General features: G+C 36.3%; 1 protein-coding gene across 4 annotated transcripts in view; it reads left to right on the plus strand.

Moving 5' to 3' along the window:
- SEMA3D (semaphorin 3D) overlaps positions 1-23,104 on the plus strand; it is a 178,448-nt gene that overhangs the window by 111,639 nt on the left and 43,705 nt on the right. For all 4 annotated transcript variants that reach the window (XM_032484096.1, XM_032484099.1, XM_032484100.1 and 1 more), the window contains 2 exons: positions 2,839-2,967; positions 13,387-13,529. In XM_032484096.1, the coding sequence (XP_032339987.1) occupies positions 2,839-2,967; positions 13,387-13,529 (272 nt within the window). The remainder of the gene's footprint in view (positions 1-2,838; positions 2,968-13,386; positions 13,530-23,104) is intronic.

A 23,104-nucleotide genomic window follows, 5' to 3' on the forward strand; every position in this document is an offset into this window, starting at 1 on the left:
ATCTGTCAAGTGGAGTTGACACACCCTTAATAAAAAACAACAGATTGTAGGCATTGGTGACCCCTCTTACGAGTCCTTAAGTAATTTAAATACAAAGAAGACAGTTTTAAAGCCTGGCTATACAGAGCCAATTTTTATGTTGAAATACACCATTTTTTTCTGACAAAATACTTAAATATTTGCAATTCTGTGTTTCAGATTAATGGTGTGCTTCCTTTACTCTCTTTTTAAACCATTGTTTATTTATGTATTTATTTTACAATATCATATTTTTTAAATTGAAGTATAGTTGATGTACAATATTATATGTTACAGGTATACAATATAGTGATTCACAAATTTTTAAAGGTTATATTCCATTTATAGTTATTATAAAATATTGGCTCTAGTCCCCATGTTGTACAGTACATCCTTGTAGTTTATTTTATACCTGATAGTTTGTACCTCTTAATCCTCCACCTCCATCTTGCCCTTCCTCCTCCCCTTTCCCCACTGGTAACCACTGGTTCCTTCTCCACATCTGTGAGTCTGTCTTTTCTGTTATATTCACTAGTTTGTTGTATTTTTTTAGATTCCACATGTAAGTGGTATCTTACAGTATTTTTCTTCCTCTGTCTGACTTACTTCACTTAGCATAATGCCCTCCAAGTCCATCCATGCTGTACACCAGAAACCAATACATTTTAAATCAACTGTACTTGAATTAAAAAGCAAGCAAACACTCCATTTAAATTATGGGCAGAAGAACTGAACAGACATCTTTCCAAAGGAGGAAATGCAGCTGGCCAACAGGAACATGAAAAGTGGCTCAACATCAGTAATATCAGGGAAATGCAAATCAAAGCTACAATGAGATATCGTCTCACACCTGTCAGAATGGCCATCATCAAAAAGGACACAAATAACAAATGTTGGCAAGGATATAGAGAAAATGTAACCCCTGTGCACTGTTGTTGAACGTAAATTGGTGCAGCCACTATGGAAAACAGTATGGAGGTTTCTCAGAAACCTAAAAATAGAGCCACCATATGGCCAGCAGTTGTACTCCTGAGCACATATCCGAGAAAAACAAAAACATTAATTCAAAAAGATACTTACCCCGTGCTATTAACAGCAACATTATTTATAATAGCCAAGATATGGATGCATCCTAAGTGCACATCAATAGATGAATGGATAAAGAAGATGTCACATATATATGTAATGGAATACAACTCAACCATAAAAAAGAATATTTTGCCACTTGCGGCTCTTCGTTCAATTTTTTTTCACTTCAGAAACCAGAATTTTATAACTGGCATAAACATTTCCATCACATCAAAAACAACAAAATACCTAGAAGTAAGCTTAACCAACGAGATTACCTATACTCTGAAAACTGTAAAATATTGTTTCCTTTACTCTTACTGAACTTTTTTCATAATGTCTTTATTGATGTTGTTATTTTTGTGGTTCTGTTTTTAAAAATGTGCCCCACAATGAAATCTTACTTTCCACTAGATATATTTAAGAGATAGAATCAGTACCATATCTACATTTACTTTACATAACTGGATTTCTCTCTTTTATGTGTCTGTGTGTGTGTTTTTCCCCTCTTTGGAAGTTGACTATTGTCATTAGTATTGAAGTTGGTGGTCTCAAATAGTTCGGTAAAAGCCTTATTTAGATGGATATAATCAGAGGATTTTTAAAGTATCTGCATCACTTATACAAAGGCAGCATTTTAAAGATAAGTTTCTGAGAAAAATCGAATTTTAGTGATAAAACACTGTCTGTAGTTGTTTTTACATTTAGGCATTTAGAAAGATCTAAATACTCTGTAGAGATAAGCTATTTTTTATTTCAGTCTATTACGTGTAGCCCAAAGTAGTTGGCTATAAAGATTTCCTGAAATAGAGGCTTCGCTCTCAAAGGGGTAATACGTTCTCCTGCCACACACCACCCCCCACAGCAGTGTGCTAACCAGCATCAGGGAACACTGACCACCGTGCCCCTCTTTTCCTCCCTCCATCCTTTCCCTCCCCACTCTCTCCGTCTTTTCTTCCTCTCTTCCCTTTTATCTTCCACTCCTTCCCCTTTTCCTGCTCCTTCCTTCCTCCTCAGTCTTCCCACCCTCCTTCCCCTTCTCTGCCTCTTTCCGCCTCTCTCACCCCCTTTCCCCTCTCCTCTCCTCTCCTTTTTGTCTCTGGTAAAACATGGATATTCACTTTACATAAATAACAGAACAAACTAGTTTGGTATGCAGGAATGGCAACATCCTTCCCTTTTCAGAAATTCCTGTTTATCAGAACTATTAGAGACATGATTAGCTACAAGGAATGCACCATGTTCTAATTACAAAGCATGACTTCAGTGCTGAAAGCTCCCTTTCAGCAGAGGTTAGGCAGAGAAAAGTTGTGGTCATTGAGGTTGTGGCGGTTAAGTAAATACTAATTACACAATTCATTCCTCATGATGGCGTTTGCTTTTTTAATATGTTTTTGTGTTGCTACAGAGAGGAAGTGCTAATTACGATATATCCTTGAATTATTTGTAGAGAGAAGGGTAAGAAGAAGAGCGCTTTCATAATGGAAGCTAAATTCATGTGCAGCTATTAAGTCAGAAGACTGTGTGGCCTTTTTTTAGGTTCACGTATCTGGCATCAGCTTCCCAGAGTTCATTGAGTTATCTTTTCTTAACTCAGTAAATTTTTCAAAACCTGAAAGGGAAATTTATGCAATGATATATTCTGATCTTAAGCATAAACATCTCTGGTTTCAGGCTGTGAAATGAGTATATTGTAAATCGTTTCTGCTGGTAAACTCTTAGAAGCCCTGTGCACTCTCTTCTCCCTGGCAGATGAGTACCTCTACTCTGGAACAGCTTCTGATTTCCTTGGCAAGGATACTGCGTTCACACGGTCCCTTGGGCCTACTCACGACCACCATTACATCAGAACGGACATCTCCGAGCACCACTGGCTCAATGGTTAGTGGCTTTCACACTTTGGATCGTTTTGCCATTGCTTTTGGGCGGTTAAGAAACTCATCATTGTTCATTCAGATGTGTTTGGGGATAAGTGATTTCGCTCAATGTATAAAATACATTTGAAATAATTCCTCACTATGTTAGACAAGGTCTCCAAAACCTGTTGCGTATGTAATTGTAATAGCTGACAGTTACTGAACACGTGCTTTGACCTTGACACTGTCCTTGACAATTAGAATTGACTTTCTAAAATATTCACAGTGACATAATACGAGGGATGTATTATTATGTTGTGCTTTTTAAAGGTGGATAAGCTGAGGTTGAGAGAAGTGGAGTCATTTGGTCAAGGCCTTAGAAGTGGTTGGTGGCAGAGCTGGGGTTCAAGCTGGCAGTCTTTGTCCTGCAGTCTGTTTTTTAATGACTAAGCCAAGTACTGCCTGTGAGCATATAGAAAGGGGTTAGATTGTAATGTTCGCTTTTTTGGTTTAAAAATAATTGATGTTTGGGTTAAAACATGTCCCTCCAACATTTTAAGCATACTGATATTGATATCAGTTTGTCTGATTACTTTTGTGTTTAGGGGTCATGCAGTATTCAGGTTTTCAACAACAGTAAAAAAGACCTCCTAAATGAACTGATTTCATTCAAGGAATAATGGAAGGCTGGCTGGCTTGCTTGCTTGCTTGCTTGCTTGCTTGCTTTCTTTCTTCCTTCCTTCCTTCCTTCCTTCCTTCCTTCCTTCCTTTCTTTTCCCCCACTGCTTTACAACAGGTCAGGTTTTACCATGATTTTCTAAAGTTTTCTAATTAAATTTCACCACATGGTAGAGTAACATAACACTGTGATTGAAGCAGGCCCACAGCGTTTCTCATTCCCACGGTAAATATTGGGTTTTAGTGGAGGAGGCCTGGGTAGAGATTTCTGAGGGGCTATCTCTCTATCTCTCGGTATCATTCAAACAGTGACAACATAAACAAAAGGGGAAAACACTTTTAAAACATTTCTTTAGTCGAAACCTCCAGATCCATTTGTTTACACAACAACGTGATCACTGTTGACCAAAAGGGAACCCTGTTAATAGAGTAAACAAATGTAGAATATCCCCAACTAAGTCATTACCATTCATTGCTTAACCCTTATGCAAGGCAGGACCACATTCTAGAACATTGTGAGGTTTTTGTGCCCATAACTTGGTTTGCGTGTGACTCCATAGATTTTACCAATAAAAAAGCTTAGTTATCTTTTAGGTCACAAGATGTATGTATGGCTTCAAAAATGAAATATAAGTTGTATTTCCTAGTCTTGGGATGACAAATATCATCATATTGCCACCTATTTAAGAGATTGTTCAGTTTTTTCCTTGCCTGTGACATGTCCATAAAGTAGAACAGTAAATGTGGGAAGTGTTTACTAACCTATTCTTTGCCTAGCATGCTATTCTTAGTGCTGGATGAAGAGAATTTCAAAATAGGAAGCCTTTGTGTTGATTTAACCGTCTCTCTCTCTCTCTTGCTCTCTTTTTTTTTATTGAAGTATAGTCAGCTTACAGTGTTGTGTCAGTTTCTGGCGTACAGCACAATGTGGCGTACTGAATGCTGTTCTGCCCACTGGGCCTGCAGAGATTCTAGGGGAGAGTTTCTGACCTTATGGATGATGAATGTCTGGAGCCTGAGAAGAGAGTGGGAGATGGGCCTGGAAAGCTATAAATATTTTTCTGAAACCAGTGGGAAGTTATCTGTAATTTAATTCTTTTTTTTTTGTCCTTTTTTTTTTTTTTTTAGATATAATTGACATAAAACATTATACTAGTTTCAGGTGTACAACATAATGATTCAATATTTACATATATTGCAAAATGATCACCACAAGAAATCTAATCAAATTCCATCACCACACAGTTACAGATTTTTTTTCCCTTGTAATGAGAACTTTTAAGATTTACTCTCTTTGCAACTTTCAAATATGCAACATGGTGTTATTAGTTACAGTCACCATGATGTACATTACATCCCCATGACTTATTTATTTTATAACTGGCAATTTGTACTGGCAATTAATTCCCTAATCTTAATCAGAGAATCAGATCTTTGATTTTTGTAAAGGTAACTGATGGTAGCATGAATGGAAGTGTAGGGAGGATGAGGACGGAGGGAGAAGGGGCCATGGCACAAAAATAGGAAAATGAGAATTGGACTGGAACAAAGGACAAGGCAGTGGAGGGAGACATGAGAATACACAGAAATAAATATTTGAAGTGAAATATATTTGTTTGGGAGTAGAAGAATCCAAGGATGTGAGGGAGAATTCCAGGGAAGATTTTGGACACTGGGAAAACTTTGCAGTTAAAGAAGTCAGTAGAAGGGAAGAAATTGAAGGTGAGAGAAAGGATACACAGTAGAAGAAATCTCAGTGGATTGAATGCAGGCAAATGATGAAGAATTGAACTAACATTTATGGTTGTAGGACGTTCGAGGCAGATTGCGTAGCGGTTAAGAGCCAGAGGGCTGTATAACCTAGTTTGCCCTGCACATATCCAGTTTTCCCCTGCTATTCTTTAACTCTCAGAAGTGCCCCAGTTGAGACAAAAATTACAGCTCTGTTTCTTTGGAACTTAATTTCTTAGGTTTAAATCCTGACTATCACTTATTTGTGACCTTGGTCAAACCTTTCTGTGTGCCTTTAAATTCTTTATCTGAAAATCTGGCATAATAATACTGTCTGTTCACAGGTTGTTATAAGAATTACATTATGTAGGGAAGTCTGATGAAAGACAATCTTGAAAGCAATTTAGTGTCAATATTATCATCACCATCATTATCATTATTCTTAAAGGTGAGACAGGGGGCCGGTGGGACTAAAATCCTGGATGCTCTGAATCTGACATCTTCTTAGCATGTTTAAGTGCTGACTGCCCTTTCCTTCTTTCTCTCTCTACTTCATAATTCTGTGAGCTCATCCATTCTAATAGTTTCAACTGTTTTTGTGCACTACTGTTTCCTAAAACTGCATTTCCAACCTTTTTCTGTAACAAAGTGCCCTTAAAAATATTTATTTGGATGTCTTACATTTTCATCTCAGATCAAACAAAAGAGACCAGTTGTTTAATATGGGAATAAAGATATCTAAGCCTTAGCCTTGATTGTGCCACTAAAGTGCTTTGAGATTTACACACATTATTTAGTGATCCTTTGCTTGAGGTTCTTGAAATAGATATAGATATATTTAAGACTGATTGGATTTAAAATCTAAAATCCTGTAAGTTTAACTTAAAGTTATCTTCTTTTCTCTTTTTAGCCTACCCTTCAATACTGGTTTCCTGATTTTTATCTATCTTAACTTTAACTTCATCCAGTTGTCTTGAAGTTATCTTTAATTTCTTCCTCTCCCTTATCTCCTGTTATCTCATCTATCACTAAGAGCCTTTATTTCCTTCTGACCTTGTTCTTACTATGGCTGCCATCTTTCTTTAGGTCTGCATCACCTTAGCTCTGCTTTGTTGCTACTGTTCTGTTTGTTAATTCATTTCCCTGCCTCTGGTCTCTTCTGCTTCAAATTTATTTTATATAGCATCTTTAGCCCCTGTATTAGACGTATCTTTTTTTTTTTTTTTTAGTGGTATAATCTAGAGAGAATTACTATTTTCACTTTACAGTTGGAGATAGATTAGAAAGATAAATAGTTCATGGTTAGACAGTTATTGGAAATGAGATTGAAATTCAGGGATATCTCTCTAGCTCTGGACACTATTCTTTCCATTGTGTGATATAGTCCATCAACCTAAATTCTGCTCTCTTGACTCTGCTCTTACAGCCTCACTACAAACAGGGTTCACATCTCCACACCATGTTGGGTAACAGCAAACTGAGGCTGTGTGGGTGGTTGCTGGAGACCAGGGCAGATGGAGAAAGTGTGATTGGGTAAGCAATGGCTGGCTCTCGTTAGGGTAGATGTGGACATCAGGTTGCACCTTTGCTGAGGACAGGCTGCCCAGAATCAGAAGAGCACTATGCTTCAGGAGACCATTCAATTAGGAGCTTCTTGGTCCACGGAAACTAGGACAAAGCTCGGGAGAAATTATAGAAACTATATGATATTCTTAAAATGAGGAAGTCCCTGACATGCTAAGGCAAACGATTGACTTTCTTTCTGTTCTCCATTCTGAGAAGTGGCCATTTTCCAAATATAGTCAGCCTAGGGTCCAAAAAATAAGGGTCAAAGGGGTCATCTTGCTAGTGTCAGGAATGTGGGGAAACAAAAAGCAATGATTGTTAAAGGAACTGTGGTGATAATTAGGAAGGTTGGACATTATCTTATTCAACCCTATATTCTACAAATTGAGACTCAGTATGAAGGAAGTGTATGTTTTGGTCTCCTAACCGCCAGGCCCATCCTCCTATTACAATAGCAAACTTCTGGCAAGGGTAGCATATTGTGTCTCCTGAATCTGGAAGCTTGACTGCCATTTTGGTGGCAGTTACGGGGATAAAGGCTCTGTTTCTTCCTCAAACTGGACCTGACACAGCACAGTTACGGATACAGGCTACTTGCTCTAAAGCTACACCGTCCAGTCTGGTAGACACTGGGTGCATGTGGCTATTCAATTAAAATTAAATAAACTTAAAATTTAGTTTCTTAGTCACACTAGTTGTATTTCAGGTGCTCAGTAGCCAAGTGGGCTAGAGGATACCTTATTGGGCAGCACAGATATAAAACATCTCCACCATCACAGAAATTTCTATTGGACAGCACTGGTCTAAAGTGTACTTACTAATTATGTACAGTAGCCCACAGTCACATCATGAAACACATGTGTAAATTTTCCTCTACAATTCCTTTAGCATGTAGATGTGGAAATCACTCCCGGGATCTTTACAGTTATTGCCAGGTTGAAAGAACTGACAGATATTTGATATTTCAAATAATGGAGTCCATGTCTAATTACTTTCTCCTGTATATTATTACATCGTTGTATTACTTATTTGTGGTTAGACAGTTTGAGAATTTGTTTTTCTGCTAAATTTTGCTTTCTGTACTTTTATTTTTAGGTTAAAAATGTTCCTTTACATGTTGGTGATGAACTAAACTCCTATAAATTGATATTATGTTTAGATTAAGTGAAATACTAAAGTTTAATGTAATTGAGTATTTAACTCTTAAGATGCAGACTTTAAATAATTAACCTTTTAAAAATATGATTCTACGGGAATCTTTCATAAGCTCATTTTTATCACTGAAAGACTGAGGGAGTTTAAAATTCTTGACGCTTGTGTATATGTAGTATTTTGTCCTTTGCTCTGCCTAGAATTAACCAGAGTGAGATCAACTAGTCTCTTCAGTTACCAGTCAAAGAATCCTGGTCAAAATTTCTGGAGGACTTTGTCTAATCCAATGCCAAAAAACATAAGAAGTACGAATCCTGACTCCTTTGAGAAGCTAATCCATCTATTAAATACCACACTCCCAGGAGGTTGAAAAACTGCAAAGATGAAGTCCTGTGGGCAGTTCTAGATGAAGACTTAGATGGTTCCACAGATCAGGAAATGAGAATATGGATACAAGTCAGAGAGGTTACTCTAACACAATTGAGTTTTTATGAGAATTTTAGGATTAAACTAGGAAGTAAGACCATTTGGAAAATGAAAACAAACAATGACGCCTCAGATGCATATGTTTTTGTTTTCTTTCCTGGAGTAGATGAGAACTTTTGTTTTAAATTTTCATTTTTAACATGTGGAGGCAGTTTCCATTTGAAATTTCTTTTGGAATACTGTTGTCTATAACTTCTTCTTCCAGATAAAAGGATAGCATCTTTCAAAAGTATTAGGAAAAAGAAATTACAAGAAGAAATAAAGTAAGGAACTCACTGAGTATTAAGCCATGGTGTAGGTGTGCTCATCTGGGTGAAAAGAGCTTCATAAGGAGAAATGAAAGTGACGCACATTTCAGATTATGTGGATTTATGCCATTTTCATTTGGCAAGGATTCTTGGTGTCATGCTAAAATTTCATTTGTGAAAATGCACGATTTCAAACTCCATCCCTATTAGGGCATGTGTTTCAAATGCCGAAGGGGGAAAATGCACTATAATAAAGCCCAGGTGTCTAGTGGTATGATTCTAAATTATTTAATTGAACTATGCATGTCATACACTGATGAAATGATACCCATTTTTACCCAAACTTGGCAGCAAGTCAGGAAGGAGTTTCTATCACAAAATACTAACATCAGTGTTCTAAAACCCAGGACCTCAGTTGAATCTGCAAGAAAGGAAACTATTCTTGAAAGACATATTTATTTTTAGCTCATAAATATATTTATTATTTAAATCACAGAACAGAGCACTGTTGGATACTAACTAGTTTTTCATAATTAGATTTCTTCACATAATAAATATTGGGCCTAAACACTTCCACTATTTAATTTTCTTACAGGACTTCAAAATAGTTTTCTTATAGTACTTGGAAAAGATCCAGCAATTAAAAGAGCGTCCAGTAAAAGCAAACAGTCATTGACTAAACACAACAAGACCATTTATGTTGTATATTAGTTGAAAGTTAAAAGAAATTTAACTTGGAAAAGTATCTACTCTCTTTTCCCTCACTGATATTGTTATGAAGTTCCTGGAATGTGGACTGGTGTCATACTCTAACTTTTGAACTTTTCAAATGACAATATCTGGCAACAATACCTGGATAATGTTTTGTGTAGCCAAGGTGGGTTGTGCTGTATATTTCTACAATAGGAGAATTTGAATTACCATATATGCTTGTACTCCTCTTAGACAGTGTACATTGTGCTCTGCTGTAGAGTTGTGTTTCTCTTGTTGAACTCTGTCAACAAGAGACCACAAATCAGCTCAGCTTGTGACTACTTCTCCCTTCTGTGTGTCTGAGGAAAGCTTTCCTTTTACCTATAATGATTTTCTGTTTCCAATCATTAGGATCTTGTTTTCTCTCTCAAGAGAGAAGACTGTGCAAATTTTGTAACACTATGTTATTTTTAAAAGTATAAATTCAACTCAATCATTAAGTAGTTGTGATAGGATGCTTAAATTACAAGAATCAGCATGCTGCATGGATAACTTCTACTTAAATTATATTTAAGGGCTATGATAAATTCTACTTGTGTAATTTCCATTTTAAGCTCACATATTTGTTGAGATAAAACAAGCCAGTTGTATTCGTATAATTTCTGTATAGTTTATGTTTTATCCCTTTTTTGTCCCCCTCTAATTATTGAACTTGTATTTATTATCATTCTTTACTCGTCCTATCCATCTTTTTTTTTTTTTAATTGATGTATAGTCAGTTACAATGTGTCAGTTTCTGGTTTACAGCATAATGTCCCACTCAGATATACTTAATATTCATTTTCATATTCTTTTTCATTAAAGGTTATTACAAGATATTGAATATAGCTCCCTGTGCTATACAGAAGAAATTTGTTTTATCTATTTTTATATATAGTTGATTTTTGCAAATCTAGAACTTCTAAATTTATCAATTCCCACCCTCTTTCCCCCAGTAACTATAAAATTGTTTACTATGTCTGCGAGTCTGTTTCTGGTTTGTAGATGAGTTCATTAGTGTCTTCTTTTTTCTTTTTTTAGATGCCACATATAAGTGATTTCATATGCTATTTTTCTTTCTCTTTCTGGCTTACTTCACTTAGAATGACAATCTCTAGGTCCATCCATGTTGCTGTAAATGGCATTATTCTTTTTTATGGCCGAGTATTATTCCATTGTATACGTATACCACAACTTCTTTATCCAGTCATCTGTAGATGGATGTTTAGGTTGCTTCCATGCCTTGGCTATTGTAAATAGTGCTGCTATGAACACTGGGGTGCATGTATCTTTCCGAAGAAGAGTTCCCTCTGGTTATATGTCCAGGAATGGGATTGCTCGATCATATGGTAAGTCTATTTTCAGCTTTTTGAGGAATCTCCATGCTGTTTTCCATAACGGTGGCCCCTGCATTACTGACCAAGGGTTAACAAGTCCTATCTGTGTCCTTTTTCCATGTACAAAATGGTATTCTATGGCAGTGACTCTTAAACTTAGATTCTTGTAAGAATCACCTATGAGGTTTTATTTATTTATTTTTATTTATATATTTTAAAAATACACATGCCAGTGCAGCTGGAGATTTGCATTCAGGTTGATGGCATTGAATTTAGGCATCTGTAAATTCAAAAAAGTTCTGTAGATTATTAATGCCTGCTCTGCATCCCTGGGAACCCTCCGTTTGTTGTCATTTTTCTCTACTCATTGTCGCAATCTCCTTTCAAGTCATTGGAAGTATCAAGACTGGGCCTTCTTCTTAGCCATATCTTGGCCATATATTAATATTTTCTTAATCCAGATTGTAATTGGTTTGAAGTGAAGAGTCAGTTTTTATTCATTTTTGTGTTATTTGATCCTAGCTGTTTTTCTAAGTGCCTTAAATGTAATTAAATGTACTTTTTGTTTTCATAAATTTGCTGAGATCCTAATGCTACATTTGTAGGAAGATTTGTTTCCACATTTTTTCTTTTTTACAAAAACATGATATATTTAAATAAAAAAATTAGAAGTATGAATTTATACTTTTCTCAGGGATTCAACACTAAGTGTTTGCGATTCATCAATAATTTTAAAAAGGGACTGGAGAGGGAAAAAAAACCCCAAAATCTTGAGTGGAATTGTTAATGGACCTTGCTAACTTAAGATTAATTAGAAAAGAAAATTTTAAAAATCTTACATGATTTTCTAAAATTGAATTTTTATATACTTTAGGACCATATCAAAGTGAGATTATCAGAAGCATGAAAATCCATTGGAGTTCTAAGTTACAGGGAAAGGACAGGGGAATAATACAGAACAAAAGGGAGAAAGTTCATGAATATATTTCGCCCCTCTCTTTTCCTCTTAAGGCTTCCCATTTAAACAGAGAAGAGGCTGGTTGGGAGACCCAGGTTTGACCCAGAGAGGCTGAGATGATAACAACTGAACTACTCATCACTTGGAATCAACTATTAACTGTTGTCTGTTGAAGGAGTCTATTGTGAAGTCTGGTTTACTGGGATGTTGACCAAGTGTTGTACATTTGCAGGGGAATGGTTTTCAATCCAGCCTGGGGTACCTGGCAATCAAGGCCCTGGGCAAAACGCTAAAGAAAGCAACGTTAATTTTTTTTTTAACATCCTACGTATTAGACTTACTTATTTTCGGGGAAACTTTTTGTCTTCTCTTATTTCCTGCTTCTACTTCCTAAGCACTGCTATGGACACTTTCTTCCAGGCATCTTGTATTTCCTACTTAATTGAAGTTCTTCATTCTTCAGTAACCTCTCTTTATCTTCCTTGCTTTAATCAAAAGGATTATTTCTGAACTAGTATTACCCAATTATAGATCTGCTACCTGGTTAACTCCCAGTTATGTAAAATTAAGACTTAAAATGCCTAATACTTTTTAAGCAAGGCGTTAGTAACCCAAACTGAGTTGTCATTTTTGCAATGCAAAGGAGTTTATTGTATTGCTATTATTTTTTCACTTAATATGTATCATGGACATCTTTCTATGTTAGTGCATTTAGAACTGCTTTATTTTTTAAAAACTACGTTATTCTTACATTTGTATGGTTGTAATTGTATGCTCAATTTTCCATCATTCTCTAGTGTGTGATAATTATTATCATCCCAATCATTTTAATAATAAATAACACTTATTAAACCCTTATTATGTATCAGGCATTACCAGTAGTAAGTGCTTGGCACATATTAATTCACTTGGTTATCATATCAGCTATCCTACTAGGTAGATGATGTTGGTAGCCTTATGTTAGGTATGAGAAAATTGAGGCGTAGAGAAGATAAATAATTTGACTAAGGTCACCCTTCCAGTAATGGCAGAGATAAGACTGTAAACGTGGAAAGAGTGTCTTCAAAGCCAGCATTGGAGTTGACCCAGTCATTATTGATTGTTTCAGTTTTTTTTCACTTTGACAGTTATACAAATAACATCATAATATATCAAAATTTCAGATATGTTTATAGTTTTTCCTAAGCTATTCATAATAGACATTGTGGTTAAAAAGCAGTGACTCCAATCATAAAAAAAGGAAAATACAAACTCAGGATCTCCAGGTTTGAAAGGACTTTCTGTGCCATTTAGTTGAATTGTAACAATTGTGAATCTCAGCCAGTCGTGTTCTCACCTGAGCTCTGGAGTTCCTAAACAACTTGTTCAGACCCTTTGCATGCTAATACATGTTTTTTCTTTGTGTTATGTTTATGTGTGTATGTGTCTCATTTTCCACATTCCATTCATTTTTTAAAAAATTCCACTGCTAATTGTTTTATATACAAAAGACACCAGTGCTATGGTGGCTGAATTATTTCAGTGTTTTAACATATAGTTTCTTTTCTTCCAAACAGGAGCGAAATTTATTGGAACTTTTCCCATTCCAGACACCTATAATCCAGATGATGATAAAATATATTTCTTCTTTCGTGAATCATCTCAAGAAAGCAGTACTTCTGATAAGACCATCCTTTCTCGAGTTGGAAGAGTTTGTAAGGCAAGATACATTTATTTTACTCAAGGCATATATATATATATATATATGTATGAATAACTAACCATGTAATGTTGAAGTCAATGTTCATTATTTTTAAGTGGTAGAATAAATTCATATTATCTTGCTTATATAGTTTTTGAGATCCAAAAGTAAAAAGAAGGATTAAGAATTTTCCAATATTGCAAATTGTTTTTTCTGCTCCTGAACTGTTCCCCGCGTTTGAGGTAGATCTCTTTGGCAGTTTGCTCATTTTTATCAGTGGACTCTCCCTCTGCCAGTTTTACTGTTCCCAGTAAGATCACTGCATTGTCCTGATCCATGGAAGTTAAAATGTTTAGATCATCTTATTTTGAAATTGAAAGTAAGTTAATATCCTCACTTAAACACTAACAATCATATTCCATATTTTTATCATAACACATCACATGTAAAATTATGTATATTCACATGGATCAAATAAATTGGAAATATGGTCATAGGCTTGCTATAAAAATATCTTCTAGAGCATTCGTCTAGATTAGGTTCTGAGAGAATAATGGGATAAGGAGGAAAAAAGCAAATAAACCAAAATGCAAAACATTTATTTTAAAGAACACTGCAATTTGTTTTTTAATATTGACATTTTGTGGAAATTAGAGGAAAATAAACATATGAAATACTTCCATTTTGTGCCATCAAAATTCTCATTTGAATGAATACAAGCTTTATAGAGTAAAAATGCTACTGGACTCATATTTTTCTGTATATTCTTTTTTGAGTTGGGCTTATCTTCACTGAAATCACTTTTCTTAAATAACCAGACACCTTCAGCATACACTCAGTTATTAAGAAGAAGAGCTGTTAAGTTAATAAATACTCTCAGCAGGAAGCTTTCTTTGTGGTCTTGTACAAACTTTTCATTTTCTTCCATCTGAACCTATCACTTTTTTGTCTCAATCTGTGCCCCTAGGCTTTTGAACACTTCCAGGGAGAGAAATACAAACCATCTTTGCACTTTAAAGTCCTAATGAAAACATGGCTTTTGAATGAGATCAAACTTGTGAGGGCAGATCATTCTTTACCTAGTGTCTTAGTCAGTAATGCCATCTTCCCGCTGATCCCCCCCACCCCCCGCCCCGGGGACAGCTTCTCTGAAAAGCATCCTCATTCTTTCAGAGTCTAAGAATCCACAGTCATTTCTCTTGAAGCCTCTTGCCTAGAGATGAATGGCCTTGCTTAGAGGAGTCATAGTGTGTTAGTGTACTGAAGCATGCCTTATAGCAACAGCTCCCCGGCCCTGGAAAGCTGTGCTGTGGATTGACATCATTTGTATAAATGAACCACGTTAAATGTGTCATAAGGGATTTACAGTCAATTAAGTGTGTTTTAAGAGTCATCTTGTGATGAGCACATTTAACAAACATGGGTTTTGTGAACCAGTTCAATACTTATTTCTTGATTGGTCTAATCCATTTGATAGAAATTCATTTATCACAAAGTAATATTTTTACCCTTGCTTTAAATACACTGAAAGTTAATTTTAGAGGTGGAGAAATGTATCAATGAAAAATTTAGTTGCCCCATTTTAAAATTTCTCTATTAAAAGCATAATCTGGACTTTAAGTAATCAGTCATGGGATATCTTGTTTAAACTGTGAACAAAGTCCTATAGGACTGGAAAAAACAGAGAATTGCAGGACGTGCGTCTTTTCACCACAAAAAAAACCTCTGAGGCCACACAGCAAGATTTTGTCATGCTATTGTGTTTGGATAAAAAGCTAACAAATTGTGAGATCAAAAGGACTTGTGATGGATGGTTTTCCTTAAAAAAAAGATGTGATAGAGGTTCTTCTTACCTTAGCGTGTCTTTTTACTTAACCACTGTCTTCGGTTAACACCCTCTTCAGAATCTCCCACTACACATATGATCCATTGGTCAAATGTTTACAGTATTTGTTTCTAAATGCATCTTTGTAATTTCTTAATTGCAGCATGCCTTGCCCACATCTCTAACTTTACTTAATAATTTAGGATTGAAGCGTGGTTAAAACTGAACACTCCTACGTGGAGGTTTCACTGACAAGACCAGAAATGACTTTAAATCTTTTATAAAATATGCCCTGCAAAACAGTAACAAGTTGAATTTTTAAAAAAAAGAGCTATTCAGCATCATCATTGTTGCTATTATACATTATTTTAACATAAAAATATTCTTCTGGCATTTTGGGGAACACACTTATCCCTCCCTGTTGTTTCATTTTTTTTTACCCCCATGGGGTTATTGTAATATCATTTTTCTATTTTCAACAAATACTAACAGAACATACATCTATGCTATGAAGCAAAAAGAGTTCAGTAGATATAAGGAAAGAGCTAAGAAGGAAGAGCACATGTTAGAGAGAATTCATGGAGTAACGGCGTACACTCCACTGAGTTCACAGAGCCTCTCAGTAACAGGAGGGTCCTTTCTGCTGTTTGTTCCACCAGGATATTTCCACAGAACCTACTCATTGGAAATATTCTGGTTTTGTTGTTCTTGCTATTATTGTTATTTATTTTTTTCATTTTTAACTGATAAACTTCAGCACAATGAAAACCTGTTGACAATTTAAGAGTTCCCTACCTCTTCGGCTACTAAAACTAAAGTTGTTTTATTGACCTGTCAATGATATTAGACTAATATATAGTGATTGGCAAGGAAGAGGTTTTGGCAATAGGCAAAAATTACACAAAAATGTACAAAGAATTGTTTACAGGATAAGGGTGACTCTTTTCAATTTTGTAACCCAATTCTTCATTATCGTATCATTTCATTATTTTAACAACAACATGAAGTATAAGTTCTGTGCAAAGTGCAGTCCAGTAGACACTGGGTGAGAAGTAATCCACTGTCCCTTTTCTTAAAACCTCACAATACAGTGAGGGTGATAGAGATAGAAACAAGTAATCCCAGTATAATATGGTAGAGGTCGGACTGAGAACTCGACACATTCAATGATGCTCAAAAACTGAGTCCTCCAGGAGGAGGAGGAGGACTACACCAAGGACAGGAAAGGAGCACAGGCAGTGCAGGCAGCATTGTGGCAGAGTGTATTTTGTTAACGAAACAGAAACGTGGTTGTAAATGGAACTTGAGGGGTGATGGGGAGAATGTTATTTCAGACTGGAGTGGTAAGTTGGAAGATAGACAGTATTATTTTCATGTTAGGGAGTTTCAGCTCTATCCTGTAGACAATGACAAGTTACGAATGTTTTTAGGAAGAGAAGTGCTTTGATAGGTAGATGTATTTAGCAATTACTTGAGGAATGCATCTGGACTGAGAAGTATTCATGACTGGGAGACCTGTAAGGTAGTTTCTTAAAGAAAGCAGGAATGAAGAGTTATAGGTAAGTTCAAGAGATATTTCTAAGATGGAGTTTACATGTAGATTTCTAAAAGGTTCTTAATTTATTACCATTTTGTTCTTCATTGCTTAGTGTAGACAAGTGATGTCCAACAGAACTTTCTACGATGATGGGGACATTCTATCTCTGCACCCTCCAGTATAGTAGTCATGTGGCTGTTAGTGTGGATGTATGACTAGTATGATTAGGAACAGAATTTTTAATGTTATTTAATGCTAATTAATTGTAATTTAAGTAACCTCATATGGCTAGTGGCTACAGTATAATTAGAGACCACCAAAACATTCATTTACTTAACACATTTATCAGTAACCAACCCTGTGCATGACACTGCTAAACAGTAAGTCTTATAGAAGTTAAAAAAAAGTCATACCTGTACTCAGGGGACTTATGACCTAGTGGATGATACATGCATTAAACAAGAAAGCACACAGGTTAATACATAAATGGAAAGTGTGAGAAGTGCTGTAATGGAAAGATCACAGGGTGCCATTAGGAAAAATAAGTGGGCTTTAGACAGTATATGGAAGGTCTCTCTGAGATGGTGACTTTTGAACCAGATGATTAAAATGATTAGGAAATTCTAGGGCAAAGGTGACAAGGATGGGGAAGAATATTCTAGGTAGAAGGAAAAGCATATGTGAAATCTCAGCGGTGAAGGAAAGTATCTAAGGAATTAAAGGAAGTTTACTGGGACTGGAGCATAACAAATAGGTGGAAACGCAGGATAGTGATTGTTTCCTTTTAAAGCATGCATGAAATGTCAGCCGTCGTCAGGAGTCCTATCTTCCCTGTTCATAGTCAGGACTAAGTGATATTGCAGATACTGACTCCACGATGTAGAGGAACGGCTGCAACAAGTTCCTGTCCTATGAGATCCTCCCTGCATTTTAATCTCCCTTATCCTATGCCAGAGACCTCGAGACTAGCTCTGTAGACAAAAGACTCCTATGTTCTTAGTAATTGTGGTTTCCAGAAGATAAGGCAGAGATGAGGAAAATGTACAAAGGGAGACATTCTGATATTTCAGATAAGAAACCAAAAAAAGTTGATGGGCATAGTTGTATATTTGGACATGTTGAATTTCATATGGTTCTGGGATATGCTGCCATAATAACCAGTTGAAAGTATAAACCTGAGACTCAGTATTGTCTGGACTAAGGATTGTGGAAATCACTGGTGTATCGGTGGTTCTTAAAATTATGGAAATGCCTGAAATTGCCCAGAAGATTTGTAGTACAAGATCAAAGGGCAAGGACAGAATCCTGAGGGACAGTGACATTTAAGAGAAAGAAAAGGAAAGTGTCCATGACGGCAATTGAGAAGAAATAGTTTGATAACAGGTGGAGAACTGGACAAGAGTATTGTCACAAGTCAAGGATAAAAACCGTTTCTAGAGGAAAGCAGGTGCCAGTAATGTCACACACCAAAGGAAGTCAGGTAAGATTATGACTAAAACAATCAGGTATTAGATTTGGCCGTAAGGATATCATCAATATCTTTTGCGCAAATGATATGAATATTCAACTTGAAATCAGACCTAAGCTTACATCTCTGCTCTGCTTCTTTCTGGCTCAGTTTCTTAACCTAGAAAATGAGGACACCCATCTCTTTCATGACTATTTTATGAAGCAAATGAGAGGCTTAAATGAGATCCTATAAATTTGGATGTGACAGACACTGAGGAAAGTGCTGGTAAACAAGGGCTACTTAGATAGATTTCTGTTTTCAGGCAGTTAACCTGACAGATTAACATGTAAATAATGTGAATACATGATCATGTTACCCTAAGTGACACGTCAAAAACCACATGTATACACACACACGCACGTCATCTATGCACACTGTGCTCAGGAGTGGAAGAATGGTGGTGTGTGTATATGGTGGAGGCGGTGAGAGGCAGGTTGGTTACCAAAGATTCCTGAGAAGAGATGGTATTTTATTGGTTTTGAAGGTGAAAATTACTATTCTCAGCCGTCATTTTTAGCAATAGTTGTACTTTGAGGATGGATCTTATTTCTAGACATAGTCAGGAGAATTTGGAGATACATCTGGTGAAAATTGTGGGGACAGTTTGAACAAGGCAAGTCTGGAACAAGAATTGTGGACAGGGACACACACTAAACAGTGAAGAAACTGACTTAGAAGATAATGCCATAAGGTGCTATTGATCAGTGGCAGCCTTGGGGGAATAAGTACCTTCATCCAAAGACTCTTTTAAACTCAGTATGTTTCTCATTGTAAATGGCAGAACACACTTACTAATGAGTTATTTTTCAGTAGTATAGCTGCTTTTCAAATTACTTTTTTCAGTTTTCTCTTATTTAAAATAAAGTGCTTAGCCTAGAATGCTTTCTAAAGTCCTTGCCAGGCTCTATAATTCTTTGATTTGAACAGTCAATGTTTTCAAGCACGAGATGGTGCACCTTATGCCCTGGACCGCTCTCACAGGTGGTGAATTACAGAGAGCTTCGAGGTGAGGTAATGAACGCTGCAGGTGAGAGAGCATGAAACAAACCCTCTGAAAAGATTTCTGTCTGTTTACTTTGCAAGTTGGTCCTTTCGGATACTATTATTTATGTGTGATGTTCACTGCCCTGTATGTGTGTGTGTTTGTGTCCCTTCAAAATGCACCCTGTAAGTTAATGTGTGGAAATACCAGTCATTTCAGTGGGGCTTGCTTGCAACTCTCTGCCTCAAGGCTGTTTTGCATTATTTTTGGATTCTATTCATTTTTGGAAGCCTTGTCCATTTGCTGACTTCGGTTAGCCCACTCCGGATTCCAGCTGTAGGTTATGCCAGTTCTCTTTTTTGTTCTGCAGTATTTCCTTTTGTCCACGCCAGGAATTCAGTTTGGATGGACCTCTCACATAACTTGCCTGGGGGTCTAATTAATAGCCCTTTGCTTCGATTCCACTTGCATTGTCCGTGTTGATAAATGGTCTTATTTGGACAATTACTGCCTTTGAAGATTTGTGTTTTTAGGCCAATGACACTTTATGTATTTATTGATTGCCCCCGAATTGTGGGGTTTTTTTGGCTTACTTTCAGCTTGTCTCTTACAACCTACATGAGAGATTTAGAGCCCACGAGGTACAGATGTGCTTTTGCTTCACTTCCTTCTGTTTTCTTGTCAGAAATTCCTAGGCAAGGATTTATACAGTTGGCTGTAATTTTTCTATTTCGTTTTAATTTAAGGAACTCTGATCCTACCTGAAGAAGAAAAAGGCTGCTGACTATGCCTAGATTTGCCTAAATTTAATCTGTTAAATCTTAGACACTCAAGTCTTTAGCACAGTGTATTACCCAAGTCCTGCATTTCTAATAATCTTTACAAGTTTTTGAAGTAGTTAGAAAAACTTGTTCTCCATTTCGATTCTCCAATGGCAAATCAGAAACAGTCATCTCTCAACACTAGAGTTCCTTTTAAGAAAAAAAATAATTTTTTCTTTTGCCTTGAAAGCCTATTCAGAAGTTATCCCTTGGAAACCACTGTGTTCAATACCTGCCATACAAGTTTTTGTTTGTTTTTTCTTCTCTCTTCCCCTTTGAGATGTTTGAGTTTGCCTAGTTTTGTTTCTTCCACTACTCGGGTATTTCAAGGTTACTACTGGGTAAGTAGAAGACTCATTATTCTTTTCCCTTTTTGCTTTTATTTTTAGTGGTCAGATTTTTTTTTTTTTTTTTTGCATCTTGAAGAAACAGTTAAATGAAACGTAGTTATGACATATGGCTGAAGAAGACATAGGCTGAAAAGGAAAGTACAACCTAGTTCTCTTGTTTGATTCAGTGGGTAAAACTTCACTATGTTCCATGAGTGCATTTAGTTTATTACAATATCCTCATTTCAGCTCTTCCTCTCAGTTTAACAACATATTTTGATACATATGACCTGCCCTTCTAATGAGGCTCCTGGGATCTTATTCTGGCTTTGACTTCTTGTTTCTACCATGTCATAATCATAGTTTCAAGCTTCTCAATAGGCCATCATGCATCTGAATTATCCTTATCATTATTATTTGCTTACCCAGCCCATACACACCATCTGCATTAAGTTTACAAAGTTTCTAAAATCTGTCTCTAGAAACAACTCAGGGAGGCAGCACAGACAGAAGTATATTGAACAATTGCTCTGCAGTGTCTATTGCTGGGATCATATCTCCAGAATTTCCTAGTGCAAATTGGTCTTTAGGTGATTTGAAGGCATATCCTAACACAAGATTACTGAAAACCTGCAAGGTACAGCAGTTATTATAAATGACAAATCAGATAAAAATATGAATGATGTATTGAAATGCAACAGGCATTAACTTAAAGACACAAAAGTATGAAATTGCCCTAATCTTTCTGAATCTGTAAAAAGGGTCAATAGAAAGCCTGAGTGTTTGCCTTAATGTGATAGTTTCCGTTAATGGAAACACAAATGTTTTGTATTATAGTATTTAGATCACACTTCAGAAGAAAGTGGATAGTGTTAGTTCAGGATAAAATCTCTGAGATTAAATGTTATTGATGGGTGGAACAAGGGAGAGGGGTGCACAAACATGCACAGATTATGGTTTAAGTGCTTCAGGGAATTCCATTCTCCTGTTTGCACAAAGATCCTGAAGAGCTCCATTAGGCAAAATAGCTAAATTTTCAACAAAGGAGAATTTATAACCTCTGACTTCACCAGCAAACCGTTTTTTCCGCCCTCTTTTTAAAAAGTGCTTTAGGTGTGCTTATTTATTAGAAAAGACTGGTGTCCTTCCACTTATGGTTACAAATTTCTGAATGCACATCTGAATTTTAATAGGATACACCCTGTTTACAAATGTCTTGGAGATTTCGTTGACTTACAAAATCTTTAGGATTTAAGAGCATAGGTGCTGAATGTCAATTATTACACTTTTCAAGAGCTTCTGTTTCTCAACAGAAAGGTGAAAATGACAATATTTATAAAGTGCTGAGAGATCCTTGGAGAGGACGGTATATAGAGATAAAATCATGTTTAACAGATGAACCCAGCATAGTGACCCAAAGGTCAAAAGATACACTCAATAAAAGTTCATGTGTGACAGCTCGTAGCTACTCTACATGTCTGTGTAAGATTTATAAGGACTTGAGTTTGCTGTGACGGTAGAAGGAAAATGGACTCACCATTAACCTGCCTCCTGACTGATGTTCTCATTAGGAGAAACCAGGAAAAACCAGGAGTTAGAAGATCATAGTATTTCATCATATGCAGCCATCACCAAATCAAATGACTCAGAGATACTGTATTTTAAAGCTGCATAAAGATTGTAAATTGTGTTTTCTTTTGTTTTTCGTTTTTTTCTTTTCTCTTTTCATTAATCACTTGAAAAGTAAGAAATACTACAAACATATAAAAAGCTATAAAGAGTGAGAAAACAGGCAGCCTCTGCACTCACCACCCAGACTGAACGCATGTGGTCAAGCTTGCTTACAGTTAATGTCTTTGCTACTTTCATCTGCATCTTTGTGCAGAGGATGGTAAGGCTTTTGGCAACCTGACCACAAAGAAGCTGTGATAAATAGAGTGGAGACACACAGAAGTGACGGGTGACTAAAAGCTGCTGATTCTGACATCTCAATAATAAATCTATAGTGTTAGTGAAATGGTTGTGTTCTTTAGAACTTCACAAAAATAAGCACGGAGGTGACAATTTAGTACAAAAGTGGTTACTTCCCTTTCAACCCTCTTCTGGGCTTAAAGTTCTCAAGGGGGATTTTGTGGATTTGCAAACAAATCCAGGGAGTGAGAGCTGGTCCGCAAAGTCAGTCAACTGACACTTCCCTGCAGGAGAAATACAGCTCCCTGTGAAGTGAACTTTGCCATCCCAGGTCATGCTTCTGGACGTCTGTAAGAGTTACTATCCAGTCATTAAATGCTTATAATCCATTCCCGAGAGCTATTACCCCAGAAACCATGCTTGTTTCCCCACTGACAGCAGGTGGTTTTCATCTTTGACCTGGATTTTTTTGTTTGTTGTTAATCTTTTTATTCCTTGAGAAGGAAGGAAGGAAGGTTGCTAGACGGGTGGGCAAGAGCATTTAAGCACTCTTTTGTTCAAAGGATTGCAAATTTCCATTTGTCAGGTTAAAGAAAGATATGCAGGTACAGTATAAATCCCTTTCTGTTCAACAGATTTGGAGCTCATAGAATTAGAATTTTTTCATGGTTTGTCTTA

The sequence above is a fragment of the Camelus ferus genome, chromosome 7 (genome assembly GCF_009834535.1).
Source record: "Camelus ferus isolate YT-003-E chromosome 7, BCGSAC_Cfer_1.0, whole genome shotgun sequence".
Lineage (NCBI taxonomy): Eukaryota > Metazoa > Chordata > Mammalia > Artiodactyla > Camelidae > Camelus > Camelus ferus.